This window comes from Stegodyphus dumicola, chromosome 1, assembly GCF_044657685.1.
Source record: "Stegodyphus dumicola isolate Sdum_Otavi_A_Nest chromosome 1, ASM4465768v1".
NCBI lineage: Eukaryota > Metazoa > Arthropoda > Arachnida > Araneae > Eresidae > Stegodyphus > Stegodyphus dumicola.
The window spans coordinates 153,331,513-153,355,021 of NC_140768.1; the positions used below are offsets into that span (position 1 = coordinate 153,331,513).

General features: G+C 34.9%; 1 protein-coding gene across 1 annotated transcript in view; it reads left to right on the forward strand.

The window, feature by feature from the left end:
• Window positions 1–23,509, forward strand: part of LOC118201240 (neurexin 1-like) — a 567,570-nt gene that overhangs the window by 533,800 nt on the left and 10,261 nt on the right. The window contains exons 14-17 of the mRNA XM_085822212.1: window positions 9,355–9,714; window positions 12,550–12,763; window positions 14,080–14,199; window positions 21,047–21,225. Of these exons, the coding sequence (XP_085678338.1) occupies window positions 9,355–9,714; window positions 12,550–12,763; window positions 14,080–14,199; window positions 21,047–21,225 (873 nt within the window). The remainder of the gene's footprint in view (window positions 1–9,354; window positions 9,715–12,549; window positions 12,764–14,079; window positions 14,200–21,046; window positions 21,226–23,509) is intronic.

Consider the following 23,509-nt stretch of genomic DNA (forward strand, 5'->3'; position numbering starts at 1 on the left):
AGATTTAGCTCCAAGCCAATGATACCGCAAGAGCTGCGAGAAGAACTTATCTTTCTTATTCCCACACTTCGAGATCTCGCCGGCTGTCATATAAAAGAGGGCACGCATGAAACTTCCACTACCGAAAAGTACAGCACACATCCCAAGAGCAAAGAGTTAATTCTTTGACGCCTACCAATGAACAACTACAAATTACAAGTAATGACAGCCTACAAAACAAGCATAAGTCTGGTCAAGTAGAAACTCCAGAGGATCGAGCCAAGAATAGAAATGAGAATACCATATTAATTTACGCAAACGACGCCCGGAACGTGTCCAAGCTACCTGAAAAACTACAGGAAATAATCCCTATACAACAAGTTCAGAACCAAATTAGCAAAATCGTACCGATTAAACAAGGAGGTCTTGCAGTAAAGTGCGAAACCAAAGAGGACGCTGAAGAAATCGAAAAACTACTGAAAAATTCAGAGAAAGCTCCAGACTTCATGCACACTAAAATCCCACGGAAAAGAACTCCGAAAGTCATAATCTACCAGCTCCCACCATCCACGCCAGCCGATGTTGTCTCGAATACCCTAGCGCAGGAAACGGGCTGCGGCGGAAATAATTTCAAGCCACTTTTCAAACTAAAAGACCGCAATAAAAAGATAAAATGGATTGTTGAATGTACAGCGACGGCCTTTCAAAATTGCATGAAACTGAGCTCAATTCTTTTCGGTTGGCGCACGAATGTCATTAAAGAGTTCATAGGTGCCCACAGATGTATTACGTGCCAGGCTTTTAATCATCGCACCAAAGACTGCCAGTATCGTCCACACTGTGCATACTGCGGTGGATTTTATGAAGAAAAGGAATGTACAGCGAACCAATCCCATTGCATCAATTGCGAAATAAGCAATCTCCACAACCACACTAAATATGAGTGCAGCCACCCAGCGTATGCCAGCATGTTCCCCACGTTCAAAGAAGAAGTGCAAAGAATAAAATCCCGTACAGCTTATCATGACTGATCACTTAATGAGACAAGAAAATGCTGCTACCCACTTAATCCATAACCCCGCAAAATCCAACAATATCAAAGCGATGAACCTGAAAATGCAGCGATCGAAAACCGCAACGGATCACCTTATCCAATACCTGTCAGAAGATTATCACGACATCATCTTTCTGCAAGAACCTTACTGCAATGAAGGAGAGTTAGGAAATCTACCCATCACATGGAACACCTATTACCACAAAAAACCAGGGTCAACACAATCTCCAAGAGCCACAATTATAATCCTTAACAGAAACTGGAACCCTATAGTTGTCAAAACGCACAGAGATGTGGTAACAGTTGCAGTTAAAACTACAAACACCACGCTGTTAATGACGAGTGCATACGCTTTTCCAGCAGAGGATCTAGACGAAACACTGAAAATAATCCAAGAGTCACTACGCAATCCAACGTACCCTCATGTAATAAGTGGTGGTTTTAACTCACCAAACCAATTATGGGGATACCCTCACTCAACCCCGAGAGGTACAGCAATGGAAGAATATATCGAAGCCAATCAGTTGATACTGCATAATAGCCCAGAAGACCCACCAACATTCACCACCACTAACGGACAAGGTTGGCCGGATTTGACAATCACCACTCATCACCTCACCAATAAGATCCTTCACTGCACAGTAAGAGAGGATTGCTCAATCTTGGATCATCAAATAATTACCTTTACAATAGCCCAAGAATTCGACCCCATGCAGTTTAAACGATTCAAAATCAACAAAAAGAAGAAGTTTACGCAGCTACTCGTCCAAAAGCACAGGATATGTTACAGAACATCACAGAAAGTCGCACCAAACAGGAGATTAATAACTGTACATCATACTTAACCCAAGAACTCCAAATGTTATCCCAACAGGCTTTCGTAATCAAAACAGCAAATAAAACCAGCAAGACCAACTGGTGTACTAAGGAGTTGCGTGCAGCAAGACAAGAGCTCTTCGCAGGAGGATGAAAACACACATCGATCAAGAAGAGCGTAAGCAAGCATGGCTACAGTATAATAAACAAAGAGCTATCTATAAAAAGATGATCTTACAAGCTAAATTGAAGTCTTGGAATAGATATTGTACTAACAATAAAGATGTTTATGGTTCATTGTATAAAATGGCCACGTCCAAAGTGTACCATCCAACTCAGATCCACGCGACCAGTACAGCACAAACGCTCAACAGCTCAGAAATAACAGAAAGCACACTCAATAGCATCTTGAACCATGTTTTCCTAGAATACGACGAAGACACTCCTGCCCAAAGAACAATTAGAGAAGACACGAGCATACCAGACACCCACGACGATCGCCCTTTTACCAAGAATGAACTAAATCATACCGTCAAAAGTCTGAACAACAATAAAGCGTCTGGCACAGAAGGGATCTCTAACCAACTGCTTAAAATCATCTGCAAAACAAATCCAGAAATACTGCTCTCCCTCTACAATAAATGCCTTGAACTTCACTGCTTCCCAGACTGTTTTAAAGTCAGACAGATTGTGTTGTTTGCGAAGAAAAACAAGTCACCAAAGGACTCTCGCTCATAGAGGCCCATGAATTTCCTACCCTCCATAGGCAAACTTCTAGAACGTCTGCTTATCACTAGGATTAAGTACCATATTTACAAGTAAAACAGGATCAGTCAGCACCAATATGGCTTTAAACCCAGTAATTCCACCGCACACGCCATCGATGCTGTCATAACGCACATTCAAGAAAATAAGAGCCGCCAGCTTCACTCTGCACTGCTATGTCTCGATCTTCAGAACGCCTTTGACTCTCTCTGGTGGCCAGACATCAAGCAGGCTCTCAGAGAGATGGATGGACTGTCTTAAAAATCTCTTTCTGCTTACAATAGAATACCTAAACAACCGAAAAAATCAATTATAACAATGTAACAGTTACCAAACAGCAGACGAGAGGATGCCCACAGGGGTCCTGTATGAGCGCAGACCTCTCGAACATTACCTTCAACAAAATCATTCAACACCAATGGCCCAGCCATAAGAATATCATTGTATTTGCAGACGACGTGTCGTTTGTTGTCAACGGATCTACGCGCAATGCGCTAGAGGAAATCTGTAAAAGTACTCTGTCAATATTTTACTGTCTATGTCAACAAATAAAACTCCGTATTTCACACACAAAGTCACAAACATTAATAATCCACAAACCTGGCAGCAAATTAACAAGAAATCCGATAATAAAGATAGACAACCAAACAATTAAGTGTGTAAAAACAGTCAAATACCTGGGCCTGACAATAGATCCCAAATTCACATGGATCCCATATTTGCAGGAAAAGAGGATCCAAACGTCAAAAATTGCCAAAGCGCTGAAATCGATGAGAGGATATCAATGAGGCCTAAATAACCATATTATGAAGATTCTTCTAAAGACTGTTATCAATAAGATAGTAAACTATGCAGTACCCATATGGGCACTCGCAATGATTGTAAGAAAAGCCAAAATGCTGAACTCGATACAAAGACCATTCTTAATAAATATCACAAGAGCTTTCTCACAACCTCAACGACCGCACTTTAAGTACTTGCGGGAGTACGTCCATTATCCATAGAAGCTGAAATAGATGCCATTGCAGCAACAGTCCTACAGCTTAAAAAAAACCCGCCGAATTCAACGGGACAGTATTCCAACCAGATAAATATGAAACCAAGCCACGTAAATTCCATACCCATCCAGCAATAACACTGGATAATTTGAAATGTAACCTAACCCAAACACCTCCCAACACCACTCTCATTGCCTACACAGATGGATCCAAAATAGACAACAAAGTTGGATGCGGCGTGACCATTCGAACTGGAACAGATACCACTACTGAATGGCAAGGGCATCTACTACCGGACAATAGCGTATTCCAAGCTGAACTGGCAGCAATAAAACACAGCATAAGCTATCTCCAAGCACGTAACAACGTAATTCATATTATTACGGACAGCTAATCATCAATATTCGTACAAGGGGTTCATGACACTGACAAAAAAAAGGGGGGGGCAGTTCAAAAACTTCCGTTCTACTGGGCCGGTTGACGGAATTCAACTTGCGTTTTTCATGTCTCGAAAGTGCGACTTAGGATATGTATTAGATTTATATATAGCATTGCTCTAATATAGGTATTTTTACACAAAATCGGACTTTTTCTGAAGTGGCATGCCAATTTTTTGCACAATAAAATCTCCAACTACCAGCTCTCCAATAGCACATAAAATTCAAAATATCATCTCATCCAGCAATAAACCTTTTATCATCACATGGACAAGGGGTCACGGCAACTGCGAGGATAATGAGAGGGCAGACACCCTTGCAAAACAAGCTGCGATAGAACAGCGAGGCGACCTTATCCACGTCATATGGCCCCAATCAGCAATCAAGCTAAAGCTGAAACAACTTGCCAACGAGGCTTGGCAAATGGAATGGACAAATGGACATAATGGACGACGGGCACACAGTCTGGGCCGATTGACGAAATTCAACTTGCGTTTTTCATGTCTCGAAAGTGCGACTTAGGATATGTATTAGATTTATATATAGCATTGCTCTAATATAGGTATTTTTACACAAAATCGGGCTCTTTCTGAAGTGGCATGCCAATTTTTTTCATATTTCAATCCTACGACTCAAATTATGCCAAATTGCCAAGTTTTGTAAAAATCGCACCAGTAGGTTTCAAAATATTAGCTCCTCAATGTTAATTGAGTTTGATATATATTTATTTATTAATATCTCTTTTTTTATTAAACTTATTTGATTCTTCCTTTCACATTTCGAAATTTAGGTTCATTCTAAATAAAATTCATCCATTTTTCATGACTTATGTTTAAAATTTGTGTTTTTAAACAATTATTATAAATTTTTCGAAATCATTTTTGCATTATAACCTATAAAATTTTTACCATCATCTTAAAGTAGACGTATATCTAAGCAAACCTGCAAAATATTACAGTTTTTTATTCAAATTTTCCGAAGAAATATGTGAATTTATGTATTGGCGCTTCCTGAAATTTGCATATTTGTTGAAATCGATAAAACATCAAATGTGGCTTAGACACATTGCAAAAATTATTTGAAAAGTAGAAATGTTGTGACTATTTTCCGCTCATGCACAATGTAAAAAGCTAGGAATGAGGTTCTTTTTTTTCCCGCTCCGGCATAATAGAGGGATGGAAAATTGGTTGCCATAGATTAAGAAGTTCGCCAAGTGAATTATTCTTAGCGCAAACTGAAAAAATTTCGCCAAGATAAATTTTTGAATTTCTCCGTAAATTTCACACAAAATTTTACAAAATTTAATATCTAGGCATAATTTGAATCGTAGAATCGAAATATGGAAAAAGAATTGGTGTGTTATTTAAGGAAAAGTTCGATTTTGTGTCAAAATACGTATGTTAGAAAAATGCGTTATATAAATCTAATGTATATCCTAAGTCGAGCTTTCGAGACATGAAAAACGCAATTTGAATTTCGTCACTCGGCCCAGTAGAATGGGAGATATAGAAATGTCCCATTTTTTCCCTTTGCGCGGTCCCATTTTTTTTTCCTTCACACCCTTTTGTCTTTCACACCCTTTTCCCTTTTGTCTCATTTTTTTTGCTTCACACAAAACTCTTTTGTCCCATTTTTTTCCTTCGCACAAAACCGATAATAGCTTGATAAAATTTATTTTCTCAAGAAACACTTTACAGTTCTCGAACTTTCCAGAAAAGCATACGGTCATCTCTTCTCAGTATCACAACCAGTAGTTGCTCTTCGAACTGCTTAGAACGATAAATACAACGCAAATGCAAAGATCAATAAAAGACGAAGCTGTCATGGATAATACTCCAAAGTCAGCTCTGAACTGAGAAACTGATGCTGTCTCCGGTTTTATATATAGTTTACCCCGGCTACAGATGTTATTTAACTTCCCATTTCTAATTTTTGAGACTATATTTTTCATTAAAATACGTACAACTTCAAAAAGGAAATTATTTAAAAAATGGTTTTAATTAGGTCAGTACATAAATTTGAAATTCTATTAACTGCTAGAAGTGTAGAGACATTAGGATTTTTTGGAAGCATGAAAGATGAAAAATGAGCAACGTTCTCGCCGGGAATCGAACCACGCACCTCTGTAATACGTGCCCAGCGAGCAGACCACCACACTACGGAGGCATGCTAAGGAGGCGGGAAACATACCTTATAGAAGTAGCATTAATTTTCTGCTCATTTTCATTTTTGAATGCTCGAGTTTCATTGTTACTTTTGCAGCAGAAGAATTACTAATTAATCTAAAAATATAAATAATAGAAGCAAAAATATTCCTCATTCGTTCTTAAGCTCAAAAGTTATTATACGAATACGTATTTATAACTTCTGAAGCCTGAAAAGCATGCGTCTGCTATGTTATGGTCATGCGATAATTTGTAGGTGCTTCATTTTTTTGCACAATATTTTTACGATGTTTTAAAACTGCGATGTTTTTGAATCGCTTTATTTTGTCCTGCGATGTTTTTGCTCTGCGTTGTTTTCCTGAAGGCGTTTTTGTCCACGACTTTTACCTGTCACCAAAACACCATTGCTGGATTGGATTGCTGAGTCAAACGATATGCCATTGTTTTATTGGCTACGGAGGTCTCCAGATCCAACCCCTTGCAATTTTTTCATACGGGTTTCTATTAAAGATAAAGTGTTCGTGTGTTCATTTCCTAAGTACTTACAGCAACTGAAGCGGCGGATAACTAAAGTGCTCGTGCTTTCGTTTTGCATTTTATGAAATTATACTAAATGGGTCCTATTAAATTAGACTAATTAAACTCATTAAGTTCATTTTATATTTTACTTTTTATTAATAATTGTTTTAGGCGGCTAGCAAAAATTAATGACATATGAATGAAATAAACAACAACATGGGAAAATCCTTCTTCAAAAAACACAGAAAACGGTGAGCATTTTCCAATAAATTTACTCTTCAAATTACTATGTCCAATTACTGATCATGTTAGAAATAATTTTAAGAAAGAATATAAGCTATAATTTTAGCACGGCTAATTAACTAGAATTTGATACTTGAAAATGTGAATGTTAATATGAGTACCAATTAACGAGAGGTAAGTGGAGTTATTTATTAGTATATGAACTCACTCTACAAAGTACAACAGGATCAATAACGTGAATTATAACACTTAAGCTGCTTATGAACTTCATGTGAATATTCTGCTTAATTTTATAAAGCTGATATTTTAAGCAAATACGTAAGCAAGAAAGTAACAGGAATTTAAAAATGTTTGTTTTACATATACGAGTTGAGAGCCAGATTTCTATGGTCTTTCAAATACCAATCGCAAAACGCTCTTAAATCATCTTCCACATTAAAAATAAATAAAATTGGAAAGGATACAGATTTTAACGTCGCACCGAGGTAATTTGCTAATGCTTTTGACGCTTTCGCTGAGCTCGCAGTCCAGCAATCTGCTGTTGGATTAACACTCACGTATACAACTTCTGTCTTTATGAATAAATGTCATTTCCTCCGCACTTACGTCATTTAGTACAAAAATTACAAAATTCTTAAAGTAGCATATCTTTAGGATTCCAGACAGAATGTCAAATGTTGCCATTTCCAGTCTTTTCTCAGCTAATCATATCAATGTTCAGTTTTTTTTTTAGCAACATAACCTGCACAGCATTTTTGCTTTTATCTTTATTGTTAAACAGCAATTTCTTATCACTTAAGCTACGTAAAATCCAACAGCAAAGTGACAATATTTTAAAACACAGCTTATCTTTAGAATTCCTGCTGCAGTGTTTGTGTTGCGACACATTCGTCAGAAGGGCTAATCTCGACCTTCACTTTTGCGTCGAATCACTTTTGTTGTCAGTTTCACTTTTCAAATAACTAACCGCTGGCTCGGTCAGCCACCAAACAAACATAGTTCAATGAAAAAGAAGAAAAAAATACCATTAATAAATCTAGCTAATATTATTTCACGGATCCAAACAATAATTAATAACAGAGGTGAAGAATTGCATTTAGTGCTTTTAAATCTCTAAGATTTATAACCGATATAAAGAAAAGGAATTTTTTTAAGTAAATATCTTACCTTTCGACAAATGGCAAAAACCTGACGCATGAAAGATAAAAATATTTTATACCAGGCAGTGGATACACATACCATTTCAACAGCCGAGTATCTTTATTAAATCTTAAAGACAGATAACACAAATTTCTTACGCTTTGCTGAAAAGCAACACATTTGAAACGAGAAATGGACAAAAAGGTGAGGATTGAGGCTAATAGCACCTCTGGCGTTAAAAAAAATCATTAATACACTGCTTGTTGCCTAACAGCAAAATCTGTATTTTCTGCAGCATGCCAGCAGACGGTATGAAAGGTACAATATCCTAGGTAATTCAAAAGTCACTTAATTCTTTTTTATATTCTTTTTAATCTAAAAGTCACTTAATTCGAAGTTTAAAAATTTCTGGAAATTCCAGATTGAATGTTAATGGCAAATCGTTTCCGCCATATATTGTTATGATTAAAATATTGCTTTAAATTTCAGCTCCAAATTATGTTGTTAGTTTTATAAGTGGTTTTGGGGGCGGCTTCGTGGTGGTGATGAGTTTTTCTCAAATCAAAACGAATTTTTAAGATTGAGCGTTATTTCGCAATACATTTTCACAACTTCCCCAACTGTTTCGCAATCTTCGCAAAAGAAAACTTCCCAAATGCTCGTGAATGCTACAAGAAAATGATTTTTTTCTTGGCAACCGAATTTTGATAAAATTCACTACAAGAAATGACGTGGCCGCTCGTCTATTTTGTCCTGTGCTGATACTACAATAAACAATGTCAGGAGTAAAATATCCCAATCCCCTAAAAGCGTGTGAGAAAGATGGCTTCGTGCAATGCGAAGTAATGCTCAATCATAAAAATTCATTCCGCTTGTGAAAAATTCATCTCCGTCACGCACCAGACAAAAAACTTTTAAAGCTTAAAGCACAAATTGCAGCTGCAATTTCGAAGTATGTATTACTTCTAATATATAGAAGTGTCATCCATTAACAAAGTTACCATTAATATCCATTTTAAAATTTCCACAGCTTTTATACCAATGAATATTTAAATTTGTTATAGCATTTTTATGTTAGATTAGGTATTTCTGTGGTAGATATGGTTAAAATGAACCAAAAATACATTGAAAGAATTTTTATAAATATTCTTACGTAAATGAAAATTATCTCGTAATGTTGCATATACTGGAAAGGCGTGAATAAAATATGAATCTCAAATGAATATTTTCTTCTGAAGGTTACAGCCAAATTTGGCAAGAAAGACAACATAGTGCATCACCCCATCACCTTTAAATCCAAATTTACTTTCCTGGGCCTGCCACAGCTGAGAGCTTACTCCACTCTGAACCTCTACTTCCAATTCAAAACCATGGAACCCAATGGACTCATCTTGTATAACGCTGGAAAGGGCCAAGATTTCATCGCTGTGGAACTTGTCGATGGTCACATTCACTATGTTTTCAACTTAGGAGATGGACCTCGGGAAGTGAGGTCCAATACCAAAGCAACCCTCAATGACAACCAATGGCATGCTGTTACGATTGGAAGACCTGCCGTTCATCAACAAACTCTAATGGTGGATGATATGATAACAAAGGTAAGCTTCTAATCTCACGTAGAAAACTTCTTTCCGGTAACTACTTTACCTTATTGGCACAATTTTAAAACTTTTCTATTAAGAGGTGTCACTCTCCAAATGCGCGCCGAAGCACCAAATGTGGCAGCCTATGTACATGAAAAACCAAGGTTACTGTATTTCAAAGTTTGCTCTTTCTGAACCAAAAAATCTTTGAGTGTGTGACGTCACTACTCTAAAGCAACTACTCTCTACTCCATTTACGACTTCGTTTCTCCCACTTCTGTAAGTCAAGTGACGTTACTGAGCTCGAGAAATGACAAAAGCATAACCATTTTGGTCTTGCAATGAAGTCATCACGAATTCCTGGTCACCTTGAGAAGGGTTGCTTTCTTCATGTTTCCGAACTTTAAAAGCTTGCTGGCATTTTATATCAGGACGCACTTGTGTTATGGTGAGTCCTGATCAATCTGAGAAAGGTATCTGTACCTTTGTGCGAGTTGACCTCCGCTTGGCAAAATTAAGACCATCACATCGCTGCTCTACAGCCTTAATGAGGGTTGCTTTTATTACGCCTAATAATAAGGGTGTTGCCTTTAATAAGGGTGTTGCCACACTTGTGCCATTATGTTAAGATACCGCTGTGAGAAAGTGAGAAAGTCTTACTGAGTGATGGTCAACTAGCACAAAAATACCTGCACCTTTATTATTCGCCAACAATAAAACCGCCAGTTGACGGCCGATCATCAGTATTAAGCCCTACCACTAAAGGTGTCCCTACAGCCTTGATGAGCATTACTTTTCTCGTGATATTGAGTTACATAATGGTGCTAATATTTTGTGCCTTAGTGAATGGTGAACTACTTGGAAAAAGATACTGGCACCTATTCCCAAGTTGGCCGCGCTTGTTAGATGAACTCCATCCGCCTCTACTTACATTCATAAAAATGGCTTATGTTCTTTATATCTAAATATTGATTAAAATTCCACTTATATAGTCCAAGAGAAAAAAATTAACAGTAGGGTCTCTCTCATCTAGTTTAAAGAGCCGCTAGTGTTGAATGCCTAAGATTACTAACAAAAATGTGAGGATGTGACAGAACAAATAAAACAAACGAAAGCTATTTCGCACATATATATATATATATATTTTTTAAATTTATAAATTTATTCATTTAAAATGGCCTTATATAAAATTGGTCGATGATATGAGAAATAAGTTTATGATGTCTGCAGTTATATTCCTAGTGAATGTGAAATCTATAAATGAATTATCAACTGGTCTTGGGATAGATGCTGAGCACCCTATCGAGATTTAAATGACGTTTCATAAAATTAAATGCCTTTTCATTTCGTTTGACACTTTTGTTAGTAATCTTAGGCATCAAACACGTTTGAAATCTCCTATAATAATAACAGGAACATCTGTATCTACGGTAAACTCTTCATCGATCAATAAAGTTGTCTCATCATATTTCATCGATGCACTAAACAAGAACATTTTTAAATCTCCCGAATTAAGTTGTATGGATATATATACAGGTTGTCCCGTAAATGTTGTGGCAAACTTCTGGGGGAGGTACAGCACATCATAAGGATTAAGAATTGCATAGGAACCCATGCCCGGAAATATCAGGGCTAAGTGGTAGCAGAGGTAGAAGATGGGAAAGGAAACAAGAGAGTGATTAATTTGAAACATTTATTGGGCATGAATAGAAATGGTGTACGACAACTTGAAGGTTACAACAGATACTCGATGTTTGCACCATCAGACGTCAAACATGCCTGACACCGACGGACCATTGATTGCTGGAATGTTCAATCACACCGGGAGTTTCTTCGATTGTAGCAGCTTTGCGCAGGCGAGTCTTGACGAGATCCATTTCAGACCCAATAGGATCGTGATACACAACGCTTTTGATGGCTCCCCACAAAACGAAATCAAGACTCGATAAATCCGGTGAGCATGGGAGCCAGCGAACCAGTCTATCACGCCTAATCCATCCATGCGGGAATGATCTGTTCAAATGGCTACGAACATTCAGTCCAAAATGAGTAGACGCCTTATCATTTTGGAATCAAATGTTCACAAGCTCTCCGTTCATATAGCGTTCCATACTCTTCATATGGTGCATACCGCTCGAACGGGGCAATCATCACTTTCCACTAGCACTCTGCTGTACAACAGCCTCTGACAGCGAACAATGGCGTTTCTGAGCCCCCAGCGGCTCCTATGCAATTCTTAATCCTTATGATGTGCTCTACCTCCGCCAGAAGTTTGTCGCAACATTTACGAGACACCCTGTATACGGATGGTAGAATAAATCTTGACTGCCCATTGAAAATTACGTCATCCACACAAATTTCACCTGCTTCTGAATCCTGTATTCTCTTACGCTGCTTAACAGTAAATTCTACTGGTACAAAATCTACTACACTTATCAGATTTCCATAAATCGCAACACCACTAGCTTGGCGAAATAAAATAAAATTCTGCAAACACGACCCGATCACTGACTGCCTACCAGACGACCGGATCGCTCACATGCGGTCGCAAGGACCTTTGACTTCACCGAAATTTCTCTGTTTTTGACGCGTCACTTTGCGTACATCCTTTAACCAATTTTTAAAAAATTGTGATTGCTACGGTACTCTTTCACTTATGTAATGACGTATTTATATTGATTGTAACATTTGCAGTTTCGAAGATATAATCATTCTGGCACACCTCAAATAACGTCTCAATTTTTGCTTTCCCATCAGACCATTATGGAGGAACGTAATCCTACGTTAGTAACTGAACTGTATTATTTTTAATAACTTACTCTAAAATGCCTGTACATTTCTTCTGCTTAGGTAAGGAGCGCTGGTCCTAATACCCATCTAGATCTCCAGGGTTTATTATATCTAGGTGGTGTCAGACGCTCTATGTTTGCCACTCTGCCTAGACTCTTGCATTCTAGGCAAGGATTTCAAGGATGCCTTGCCTCACTGGACCTCAACGGAGAAACCGGAGACCCCATCCGGGATGCTCTCATTCCATCAACTCTGGTTACCAAGGGATGTGCAGGTGAATCTTCCAGTTTTGTTTCATTTTTGTATTTTATTTGCATTATTTGAACTTGTGAACTCAGTGTTAGTACTGAGAATTCTTCCAATGTGCTGTGAACTAATAGAGATCGGAGCAAGTATCATATCTTCATTATATTTTTAAGTATTTTCTATGATTATAAGTCGTTAGAAATTATAATTGTAATAAAGCAGAATACCATAAGAACAAAAAACAGAGTATTCGAACGTATTTGAAATTAAGTATATTTGTTTTAAGCGATAATAACGCCAAAGGTGATTTACGCACTTTGTTAAAATTATTTCAAAGAATAAAGATTGCACATTTTTCTCCCTCGTGCACAATGAAAAGAAAAGTAAAATAGATTACCATCAATTAAGAAATTCGCGAAGTGAATTATTAAGTGAAAAAGAAATCGCCAAGATAAATTTTTAAATTTTTCGATAAATTCCAGACCAAATTTCGTAAAATTTAATATTTACGCATAATTTGTGTAGTAAAATCGAAATGTGGAAAACAATCTGCGTGTTATGACAGTAAACGTCCGATTTTGATTCAAAATACATATGTCGAAATAAAATGAAAAAATTTCGTTAAGATAAATTTTTAAATTCTCGAAAGGTTTCAACAAATTCTATAAAATTTAATTTTTAGGCATAATTTCAGTTGTAGAATCGAAATATGCAAAAACGTCTGCGTTTCGTTTCAGAAAAATTCTGATTTTGTTTCGAAATAAATATGTTAGAACAATGCTACATAAAAATCTAATATATATCCTAAGTCACGCTTTCGACATATGAAAAACGTAAATTAAATTTCGTCAATCGGCCCAATAAAACGGGAGATATAAAACTGTCCCTTTATTTATTTCAATCGGCCCAATAAAACGGGAGATATAAAACTGTCCCTTTATTTATTTGTTTATTTTATGCAAATTGTAATTTCTATTTATGGTTTCAAATAACTAAGCTTATTCGATAATATTTCCCATGAATAACTTGTTAATGGTAATTTTTTATTATGTTTTCAGTGCCTTGCTGATGTCTTTAGTAAAATTAATTATAAAATTCGACATTCCAAGGAATTTCTGGAGTGATAATATCGATAATGCTGCTATTTGAAGAAAAAAAAAAAAACTATTACTAGTGATAATTCGAAGAGAATTTCTATGATATTTTTTATTTCTAAAATTTCATTTACGTTATATAGCATTGTACTGTTTTATTTTAATTTTTTGTTAAACACATTTGTTTTTGTTGTTGTTTTGTTTGTGTTAACTGTTTTGCGTTTGGTAAAGTTTTTTCCCCCTCAAACAGGTCCTATTACGAAGTGCAGCCATTCCGCCTGCGCAAACCATGGAGTTTGTGTACAGATGTGGAACAACTATGCCTGCGACTGCGATATGACGTCATTCTCTGGACCCATTTGTGCCGATGGTATACCATCAATCTTCTTTCATTTAGATACCATTTTATAACGTCATGAAAGGGAAAGTGTAGATTGTTTGGGAATCAAGTAAAATCTAACTACATTTAAAAATCATGCAATAAAAACTGTAGCCGATGAGGCTTAGTCAAAAAATTAGGTAGTATATGTTCTGTTTGTCTAGGGTGAAAGAATAAAATATAACAAAAGCAAACCTGGGGTTTAAAAAAACCTTATTTTTTTTTTTTTTTTTATTTTTTATCTGAAGCTTTCAGATTTCATATTACGCCAAAATGGGCGTTTTTTTCTCGGAGAATTCAAAATGGGATTTGAAAAGTGATACAGATATTCACAGCCAACGCAGAATACCGTTAGACATGTCTTTGCATTGCTATGCTACCAACATAATACCAGTAAGAATTGTAAAGAAACCTCGCGCATAAAATATCCATGATTAAAGATGCACGCGATGTTGATATTCATGAAACGCTTTGAAATCGTTGAGTTTATCAAACAAAAATTCGTTCAAGTTTTACAAAATATTAAATAGATAATAAAAAAACTCCAAATTTCGGCTTCCAGATGCCCATATTCGAGTGGAGCACTACGTTATTCAAAATTGGATGTTTCCAGGTACCGTTGTTTTTCCACAATACCAGAAAAATGCATAAATTCATGCAGATTCTTCATTATTTAAATTCTTTAAATATAATGCGGGACTCTAATATTGGGTGGCAACAATTTGAAAGACGATTCAGACTTTTATAGTGAACCAACGCAAAATGCCAAAACGATATTATTAGCCCTTCTAAGCTAACGCTCCTTTTTGGCTGAAAAAAAAATTAGAGTTTCACATATAATTTCAATAAAATTATTGGCATATGTACAAAATTCGTAGCAATACTTTTCACCAATTTTCACATCAGCGATATAGAAGTGAAACAGGGATTTTAATTACGTTGCTTAAAATTATGCTGTTTTAAAATTAACAAGCAGCATTCAAAATTAGACAAAGCGTGTCCGTTAGGTTTTATTAAGTTTCGTTATCGAGAAAAAAAAACCATTGCCAAACAAGGAAAAGGCAAGTTTATCATATTAAAACCAATATCTTTCAACGCAGTCGCCAAACTTCGCGTCCCTCCCATTTCACTATAGAGAAAGGAACAAAATCGAAAATCAAACACCGAATTTGAAAACAAAATGAAAAAAAAATTATAATTTTGGTTTATTTTTTAAAAATTCTCTTAACTGAAAATGTTTATTACTGAAAAAAATCAAGAAATAATTGATAAGTATGCATATAAAAAAATATGATTTCACCGAACACAGTAGAAAGGGAAGCATGCAAATACGTGTGTAAACATAACTTAATGTTGCCAAATCCGCAAAAAACAAACGATTCCAGCCACAGCGAAATCTAAGCATTTAAATCTTGAAGTTCGAATGATGTCTCCATCAAATTAGGCCTCCCAGCGGGTAGGCAAGCAAAGTGAAGACTTTATTAAATAAAATTGCAAGTAAATCCTAGTCAACAAATAATTATTATTAGCCCAAGGGGGTTAGCCCAGTAGGACTATAAATTGCGTTTTGGCATTTTGCGTCAAAACTTTAAAAATTCAATCACTTTTCAAAGTGTTGCCACCGAATATTATAGCTTTCTATTATATTTAAAGAAATTAAATAATAAAGAATCTGCATAAATGTACGTATGTTTCTGTCACTGTGATAAAACTAGAGCCATCCAATTTTGAATAACGTATGTCTCCACCCGAAAATGAGCATCTGGAACCCCAAATTTTGAATTTTGAATTTATTTTATTATGTATTTCATATTTTGTAAAGCATTTATGATTTTTTGATTAAGAAAGTCAACGATTTCAAAGCGAGCAATGGCAACACTGTACAGGAAAAAAAAAAATTTTATCTCTAAAGCGAGCGAGACTGCGTATCGGAAATTCTAAAAATATGCTCATTTTAAAATTATTTTGCGATGATGCTATTGAACTGAATTTTATGGTCAAGTGCGAAGAACATGATATTTAATAAATAAAGGTAGCTCACAAAACGTTACAAAATGCCCCTTTGGGCGTAATATAAAATCTGAAAACATTCAAATTTTCATTTTATTATTACAGTCTAAATTTTGTAGTTATCGATTTAAAAACAGATTCAAAGCAACTGTTCCCTTTAGCCATTTTGCGGCATAATATCATATATTTTTGGAAACTTTATCTCCAAAACCCCCATCTGCGTAGTTTCAAATTCAGTTTAAGATAAAAATTATCTGATATGTTGACAAAAGTCCTTGGAACTCGAGATACAACAAAAAGAATGCATACAAAAGAAATATCGCGATGCCCGCTCGTTCAAATAGAACTTTTATTCTCATGGTTGCCTAAATTGTTTGACGCCTTCTGAACACTTGGCGACTTTTACTAAAGTGCTAATTCTTAGTTACGGAAGAGAATTTGTTAGAAATATTAAGAAGATAATAAATGCATTTTTTTGGGACCATCAGGTTTCATAATCAGCAATTTAGTAAAAATTTTCGGAATTTTGTTTTCACATTTTATAACCTCTAACAAAAACTGAACAAATTCCAGTTTTTAAGATGTAGAAGTGTAAAAATGAAATACCCGTAACAAAATTTAGAGTTACGAGAATTTAAAACTCCGTTTGTTCGAATTGAAAACTGTCAAAAATTAGTTAAATTTGCATAAAACTTAAAATAAATAGAAACCAAATTGGAGATCCAAAATCCAACTTTCGAGGTGCACATCTTCGCGTAGAAAACTACTTGTATTCAAAAGATGTGTTATTTCTCAGTTCTACAGTCTTTTCATAGTCTCAAATATTCACCCACAAACGGTTTATTTTATAGTAACAGGAATTATAGATGCTAAACAACAGGTGTTTCAAACAGAAAGAAGTTTAACTGAATTAAAACGATGACTAAAATAAAAAATCTGATGTGGACATCACATGACTTCCTCATACGACCTATAAACTTATACACATATGTTGCTGTATTTCGTCTAATATTATTTCTTGCTATTATTCTAGCTTCATAAACCGATATTTCTTCTTTATCAATCAAATTTTGGCATTAGTTCCATGCTAATAGTGTGGAATTACCTGATCAACCCGTAATCGGTTTTTGTCAAAAAAATTTTAATTTAACTTCAAATATCTGTAAATAAATGAAGTATAATTGTTAGTTTCTGAACGAATAATTATTAGTTTGAGAATGGAATTGTTATTACAGAAGCATGCCTTAAATTGAAGGTTAACTTAAAACATTAAATAGCCTTAAAAATTTTAATAATGAAATGCAATTTAACGAGTTTTAACAAAGGTCTTAATGATTATTCGAATACTTTTCTCCTTTTAAACCTTTCAAGTTGAGTCATCCGATATTACATCTCTTATCGAGGTAAAATGCACGCTATACTAATCGAGTTTAACTTTTCGATTAGGTTGCTGAAAAAAATTAAAAACTGTACTTCAGAATCTTTACTGAAGTTCTGCATTATAAAACACTTCTAATATTGTTGGCATTAAAATATACTATAAGCAAAGGGAATATATGCAAAAGTAATAAAGTATTTATAGAGTTATTCACTTTTATCTTGTTAAATGTAATGTCGAGGAACTGCTAAGCGAAAAATCGCTTAAGGGGAATCATCACTTTTGCGCAACACAAAAAGTGAGAATTTTGGCTGATTTTCGAGTTTTAATAAGTCAAATTGTTATGGTCATACATATATGAAATTTTCAGTGTGTCATCGCTATACATAGATGATTATGTTTCTTGATTTAGATTACTAATAGTGTTTAATTTGTTTTATAAAGAGAAAACAAACTGTATTTTTCGAAAATTTAAAATTTGTGCTGAAGCACTGCGCGCAAACTGACAGTAATACAAATTTTAGTTTACAGTAATAATTTTTACAATTTTGTGATGAAACATCATTAGGTATGATTCTTCACCTATTTAAATTTTAAAATATCAAAGAATATTAAAATTCTTTGATAATAATTTTGATTTGAATATTAAATTCAAATGAATTTTAATTTGAATATTAAAATTCTTTGATAATATAAATATTGTATTTTTCGAATCTGAACTGAATTTGAATTGAACTGAATTTGAATTCGAACTGAATTTGAATATTTTTCGAAAATGGAGTAATTTGTACTTTTATGCTTTTTTAAAAGTTTAAATAAATTTAAAACTGTATTTTTCGAAAATTTAAAATTTGTGCTGAAGCACTGCGCGCAAACTGACAGTAATACAAATTTTAGTTACAGTAATAATTTTTACAATTTTGTGATGAAACATCACTAGGTATGATTCTTCACCTATTTAAATTTTAAAATATCAAAGAATATTAACACCATTACAATAGGATCTTAGAAAACAGAAAAAGCATTAAAAAGTTGTAAGTAAAGTTATATAAATACTTAAAAAATAATATTTCAAAGAAAACGGTAGGTGCATTTTTTTCAGCAATATCATCATGTACTTAAAATAATTGAAATTTTTAAATCAATATTTATGAGAGATTTTTTTTTAAAAAGTGCGCGCAAGTATACTGCGCATACCATTTTGAGAAAAACGGTTTTAGTTTAAAATTTCAAACTTTTCAATGTATTTTCTCTCAAATAACACTAAAACAGTTTAAAACTGCTCGGGCTGCATATACCATACCCTCCTATTCTTCAATAGCTGTTACTGAAACAAGTTTGGCTCTTTTTCTTGCTCTGCGAGTATCTATTGTAGACGTCTCTGCCTTTATTTCGGTCCACTGAATACGACGTTTATTAGTGTCTGCTGCAAACTAGACTGCGTTATCACCAATTCGGTACCCAAGTTCATTTATAGTATGTAATCACTCAGCTTGACCATCATTGTATATAATAACTGCCTTATTCACTTCTGTCTTTAAAATATTACAACCACACCCGAAATTTTTAGAACATAATTTCCAAATCAAAGCATTCAACGATTCATTTGGATTCTGTGTACGTCCTCCTAAACACTTTTTTAGTAATAATGACATGCTAATATCTTTAACTATATCTTTGATAGTATCCATTACAGGCGGTGGATTGAATTTTTATGTTTGTACGATTTCAGATTTCCACTCGCACTTGCTCTTTCATATGTACACCCCCAACCCTCCCCTGTTCGGCAAAAATTGTGAGTAGGTTCCACCTCGGTTGAACATTTGTGGTAAAAATATTGCACTTATTGCCTTTTTCATATCTTTTACAGAACTGCAAGTTTTTTAATAGTATTTCCATAATAAATTGTCAATTGGTGTATAATATCATCCGTAAGGCGACCTTTTCCACTGAGAGTTTTACTGTCACTAAGTTTCTTCCCCTTCATTTCTTGCTTTCTCTTTCCTAATTTAGTACCCATTCTTTTATGAATGTGTCCGACATATTCAATTTTACCTATATACATGATGTTAACAGTAAAAATTAAAGCAATCTACGAGTGAACATTCGTAAGCAGCTGCGCATATAAATGTAAACAAACGTCAGGTGACGATTAAAATGCCCGAGCTGGCAATATTTACCTCAGAATCGTTTTCTTTTATTTCATAATTTTCAAGGTTCTAATTCGAATATTGTAACGCCGTTTGTTTCAACAGACTCAGAAATGGTTGCAGTTTCTAAAAATGCAAAATAAATAAATAAAATAAAATAAAATTCGATTTTTTTGAATGTGTAAAGGTGATGACTCCCCTTAAGTGCAAGAACAGAAACTTCAACTTCAAGAAGGGTTAATTACCCTTTATTTACTCAAAATAAAGATTTAACAATCGGCTGTGTATAATTGTAATATTCTGTTGGTTTTAAATACAAATGGTTTTTTTTTTTTCAGACGATAAATAAAATAAATATCGCGAGTCACGTATAAAAGAGTTGTGCTTTACCGGAATCGCAACATCCGAATAATATTAGAAATCCTTTGATATAAATTTAATTAGTGGAATGTTTAAAATGGAGTAATTTGTACTTTTATGCTTTTTTAAAAGTTTAAATAAATTTGGTAACGTTATCAAGATAAATGTAATTATTGTTGAAAAATCTAGTTTTTATCTCCTCCAAGAAACTTACTAACTGAAATTTAGTAAAGTGCGAGAAAAACACGTTTCAGCACGAAACTATGGAATATCCGAAGAAATTCGTTTGCTATAATGAAAGTACACAAAAACTTCATGTTCGAGGGTAAATATATAACCATTCTGAGAGAGCATTTCCTAGCATACAATATCAATATAAATATCACATTCTTGTTAAAGGTTTTATCTGTAAGCATGTATACCTCATCAGTATGTTGTGCTTGAACGAATTCATAACCCATATTGCGCAAGCATGTATCTACTTTGGTTCATAGTCCATAATGAAAAACCTTTAGTAGCTTCCTAGATCATAGTGAAGAGTTTTTTGTAACTCATACATATCGCTTAGAAGATGATCGTCAAAATAAAACAATTCAAACATAAATTTGAAGAAAAACATTGGTAGTGATGTAGTATGAGATCTACCCGCTTTTAGTTAGTTAGCTATTTGTTAGATGGTGGCACTGAAATGGGTTGTTGTTTCAATTATTTCTTTTTTACCTACCATTTTATCGCATGCTCGCGTTTAAAAATAGCGTTTTAGTGACAAAAAAAATTAAAAATAACAAACTAATTAAAAGCGGTAGATCATACTTCCTCATTACCAAAATAGTATTTGTTTTCGAGAATTGCTGTCAACTGCAGTAATGATTTTTTTTCTGAAATGCTTAAACACTTCTCGCTTCAATACAGAACTCATTGTTTCTTTTTCCCCTTTCAGAAAGCATATCTTACGAATTTGGACCGGGGACTGGCTTAATCACGTTTACATTCCCACCCGACAAAAGGCCTGATACAAAGTCTGACCTGGTGGCATTGGGATTCATCACCATGACCGACAACGGAGTTCTGGTGCGCATAGATAGTGGGACTTCGAATGATTATATGGAACTCGAAATTGTAAGTCACTACCGTAGGCTATTCCAAGATTTTTATATTGTACGAGTACATTACTTTTTGATCTAACATACATGTCATTCACTAAACGTTATACTGTAAATAGAGGTACTAATCAGAAGATCTCTTTTATTGTTTTGCATAGATTTACTGCCTTAAAATGATATTTAGTTATTTAACCATACGACATCCCTCATAACGCAAAAGCATCTTAAGGATAATCTCAAGATGTTGCTCACGAGATAAGCGGACATTTTCAGGACATCATCTAACCTCCTAAACACACCTCCCGAGAACTTAGGTCACATCCCAGTATGTCCTTAGAACATCCACTCATCGGAAAAGTACGGGATGTTATCAGTCCTAATTACTACATCCTCAGGACATCCCAGAATATCCCTCTAATCTCTTAAACACATCCTGTCGAGTGCTTAAAGTCTTATCCCAGTATATTTTTAGAATTTCCTCTCTAGGTCTCATCGACGAAGTACGAGATGTTATCAGAATTTGAAGTCTTTCTTATTACACCTTCAGGACATCCCGGAATATCTTCCAGATCTCCTAAACTAAAAACTTAAAATCACATCACAGTACATCTTTAGAATATTCTCTCTAGGTCTTATCGACAAAGTATGGGATATTATAAGGGTTTCAAGCTCTCCTTACTGCATCTTCAGAACTCACCAAAATATCCCTTAACATCCTAAACACGTCCTCCCGAATGTTTAATGTAATCGGCCGCAACAAGCACATAAAAGTACATATATATCTTTCCATTCTGTTATCCAGCTCATTGAGCTATTTTTTTTTTCATTCTTATATGTTGTTAAATTATGCATTTTAGCTTTAAGAGTGATTGAATTATATTGTTCTTATATTTCGGTTATGTGTTTTATGCCTTTACTTAATCTGCAAACAATAGTTGTAGAATTATCGACAGTTTAAAAGCTTACCTGATGCTAGGCCTAACGAAACAGCATTTGTTTACTTAACTTAGTAGAATAGTGACTCAAGTCCGCTGTTTCACGAACTTCAGAATTTTTTTGCCCAGTACGACCAAAATTTAACTTTCAGCTTTGTGCACCGAAAATTTTTTATCTTCTTGTTCATTGGCCGAATAGCTTGTTTTTCTCGTAGAAACTCTACTTTTAAATGTAAAAATTGTTTTATTAGCTGTTTTTATCTGTATTTGGTGTTTTATGTTTCAATATATTTTACAGTTTTTAGTAAAAATGTTCTGAGATTTTATGTATTTTTGCCTTGCCACGAAGTGAGAACTGAACTGATTGAATGATAAATATATCTCTAACGAAATTCGAAGAAATGAGTTTAAATGGAGTGCAACAAATTGTGAATACTTTTAGACCGTACAAGGAAGTCACGTGGCTGTCCCCTTCAGAAATTTTTAGTAGTCTTAAATTAAATAGTACAGGAAAAGCTCGTGCTACAACGTACTTTAGTTACCTTTCGGGCATTTAAATTAGCATAATACAAAGTTTCAATGTGAGTTGATTAGTGTGTGTGTGTGTGATTATGGTAAAACCTCGAGGGCTACCTGCCTAAGGAAAGGGATGCCTTCGTGGAGGACTTTCTAAGGAAAACTGGCTCGTATACACGTTACGCATGGGGAAAACCACGAAAACGCCCATGCAGCCAGCCCGTTCGCGGGATACGAACTACCAGCGTTCAGTGACTTTACCGCTCGGCCGCTGGTGGGCTGAGTTGAGAGTAGAGTCTGAACACCCATGCGGCTGACTTAGACTATTCGGGTTCTAGTCCAAACTCCGCAACTATCTGGGGCAACACCTCATGGGCCCCATAAGGGATACATTGATCCTGTTCATAAAACATGCTTACATAGTTCATACTTACACATGCTTACATGGTTCATAACATACGTTTACATAGTTCATAATAGACATAGTTCATAGTACATGCTTACATAGAAGTAGTTCATAATACATAAATCCTGTTTCATAATGCATGCTTAAATTTTCATTGGCCATAATACGTACATGTTTCATAATATATACAGTACTTAAGCAATACATAGTTTGTAATAATTTTCATTGTCCATAATATATACAATATACATGTTTCATAACATATACAGTACTTACGCAATGCTGATCTCTACTAAATCTGCTGGAAAACAAAAAATAAATAAATAAATAAAAGAGAGAGATTGACTGGGATCTATTCCGCACTGCACAAGTCTGTTCCCAATTCCTCCAGTTTCTGCATTATCTTGCATATTCTGCTACGAAATGCTGGCTGGCTGTTTGAT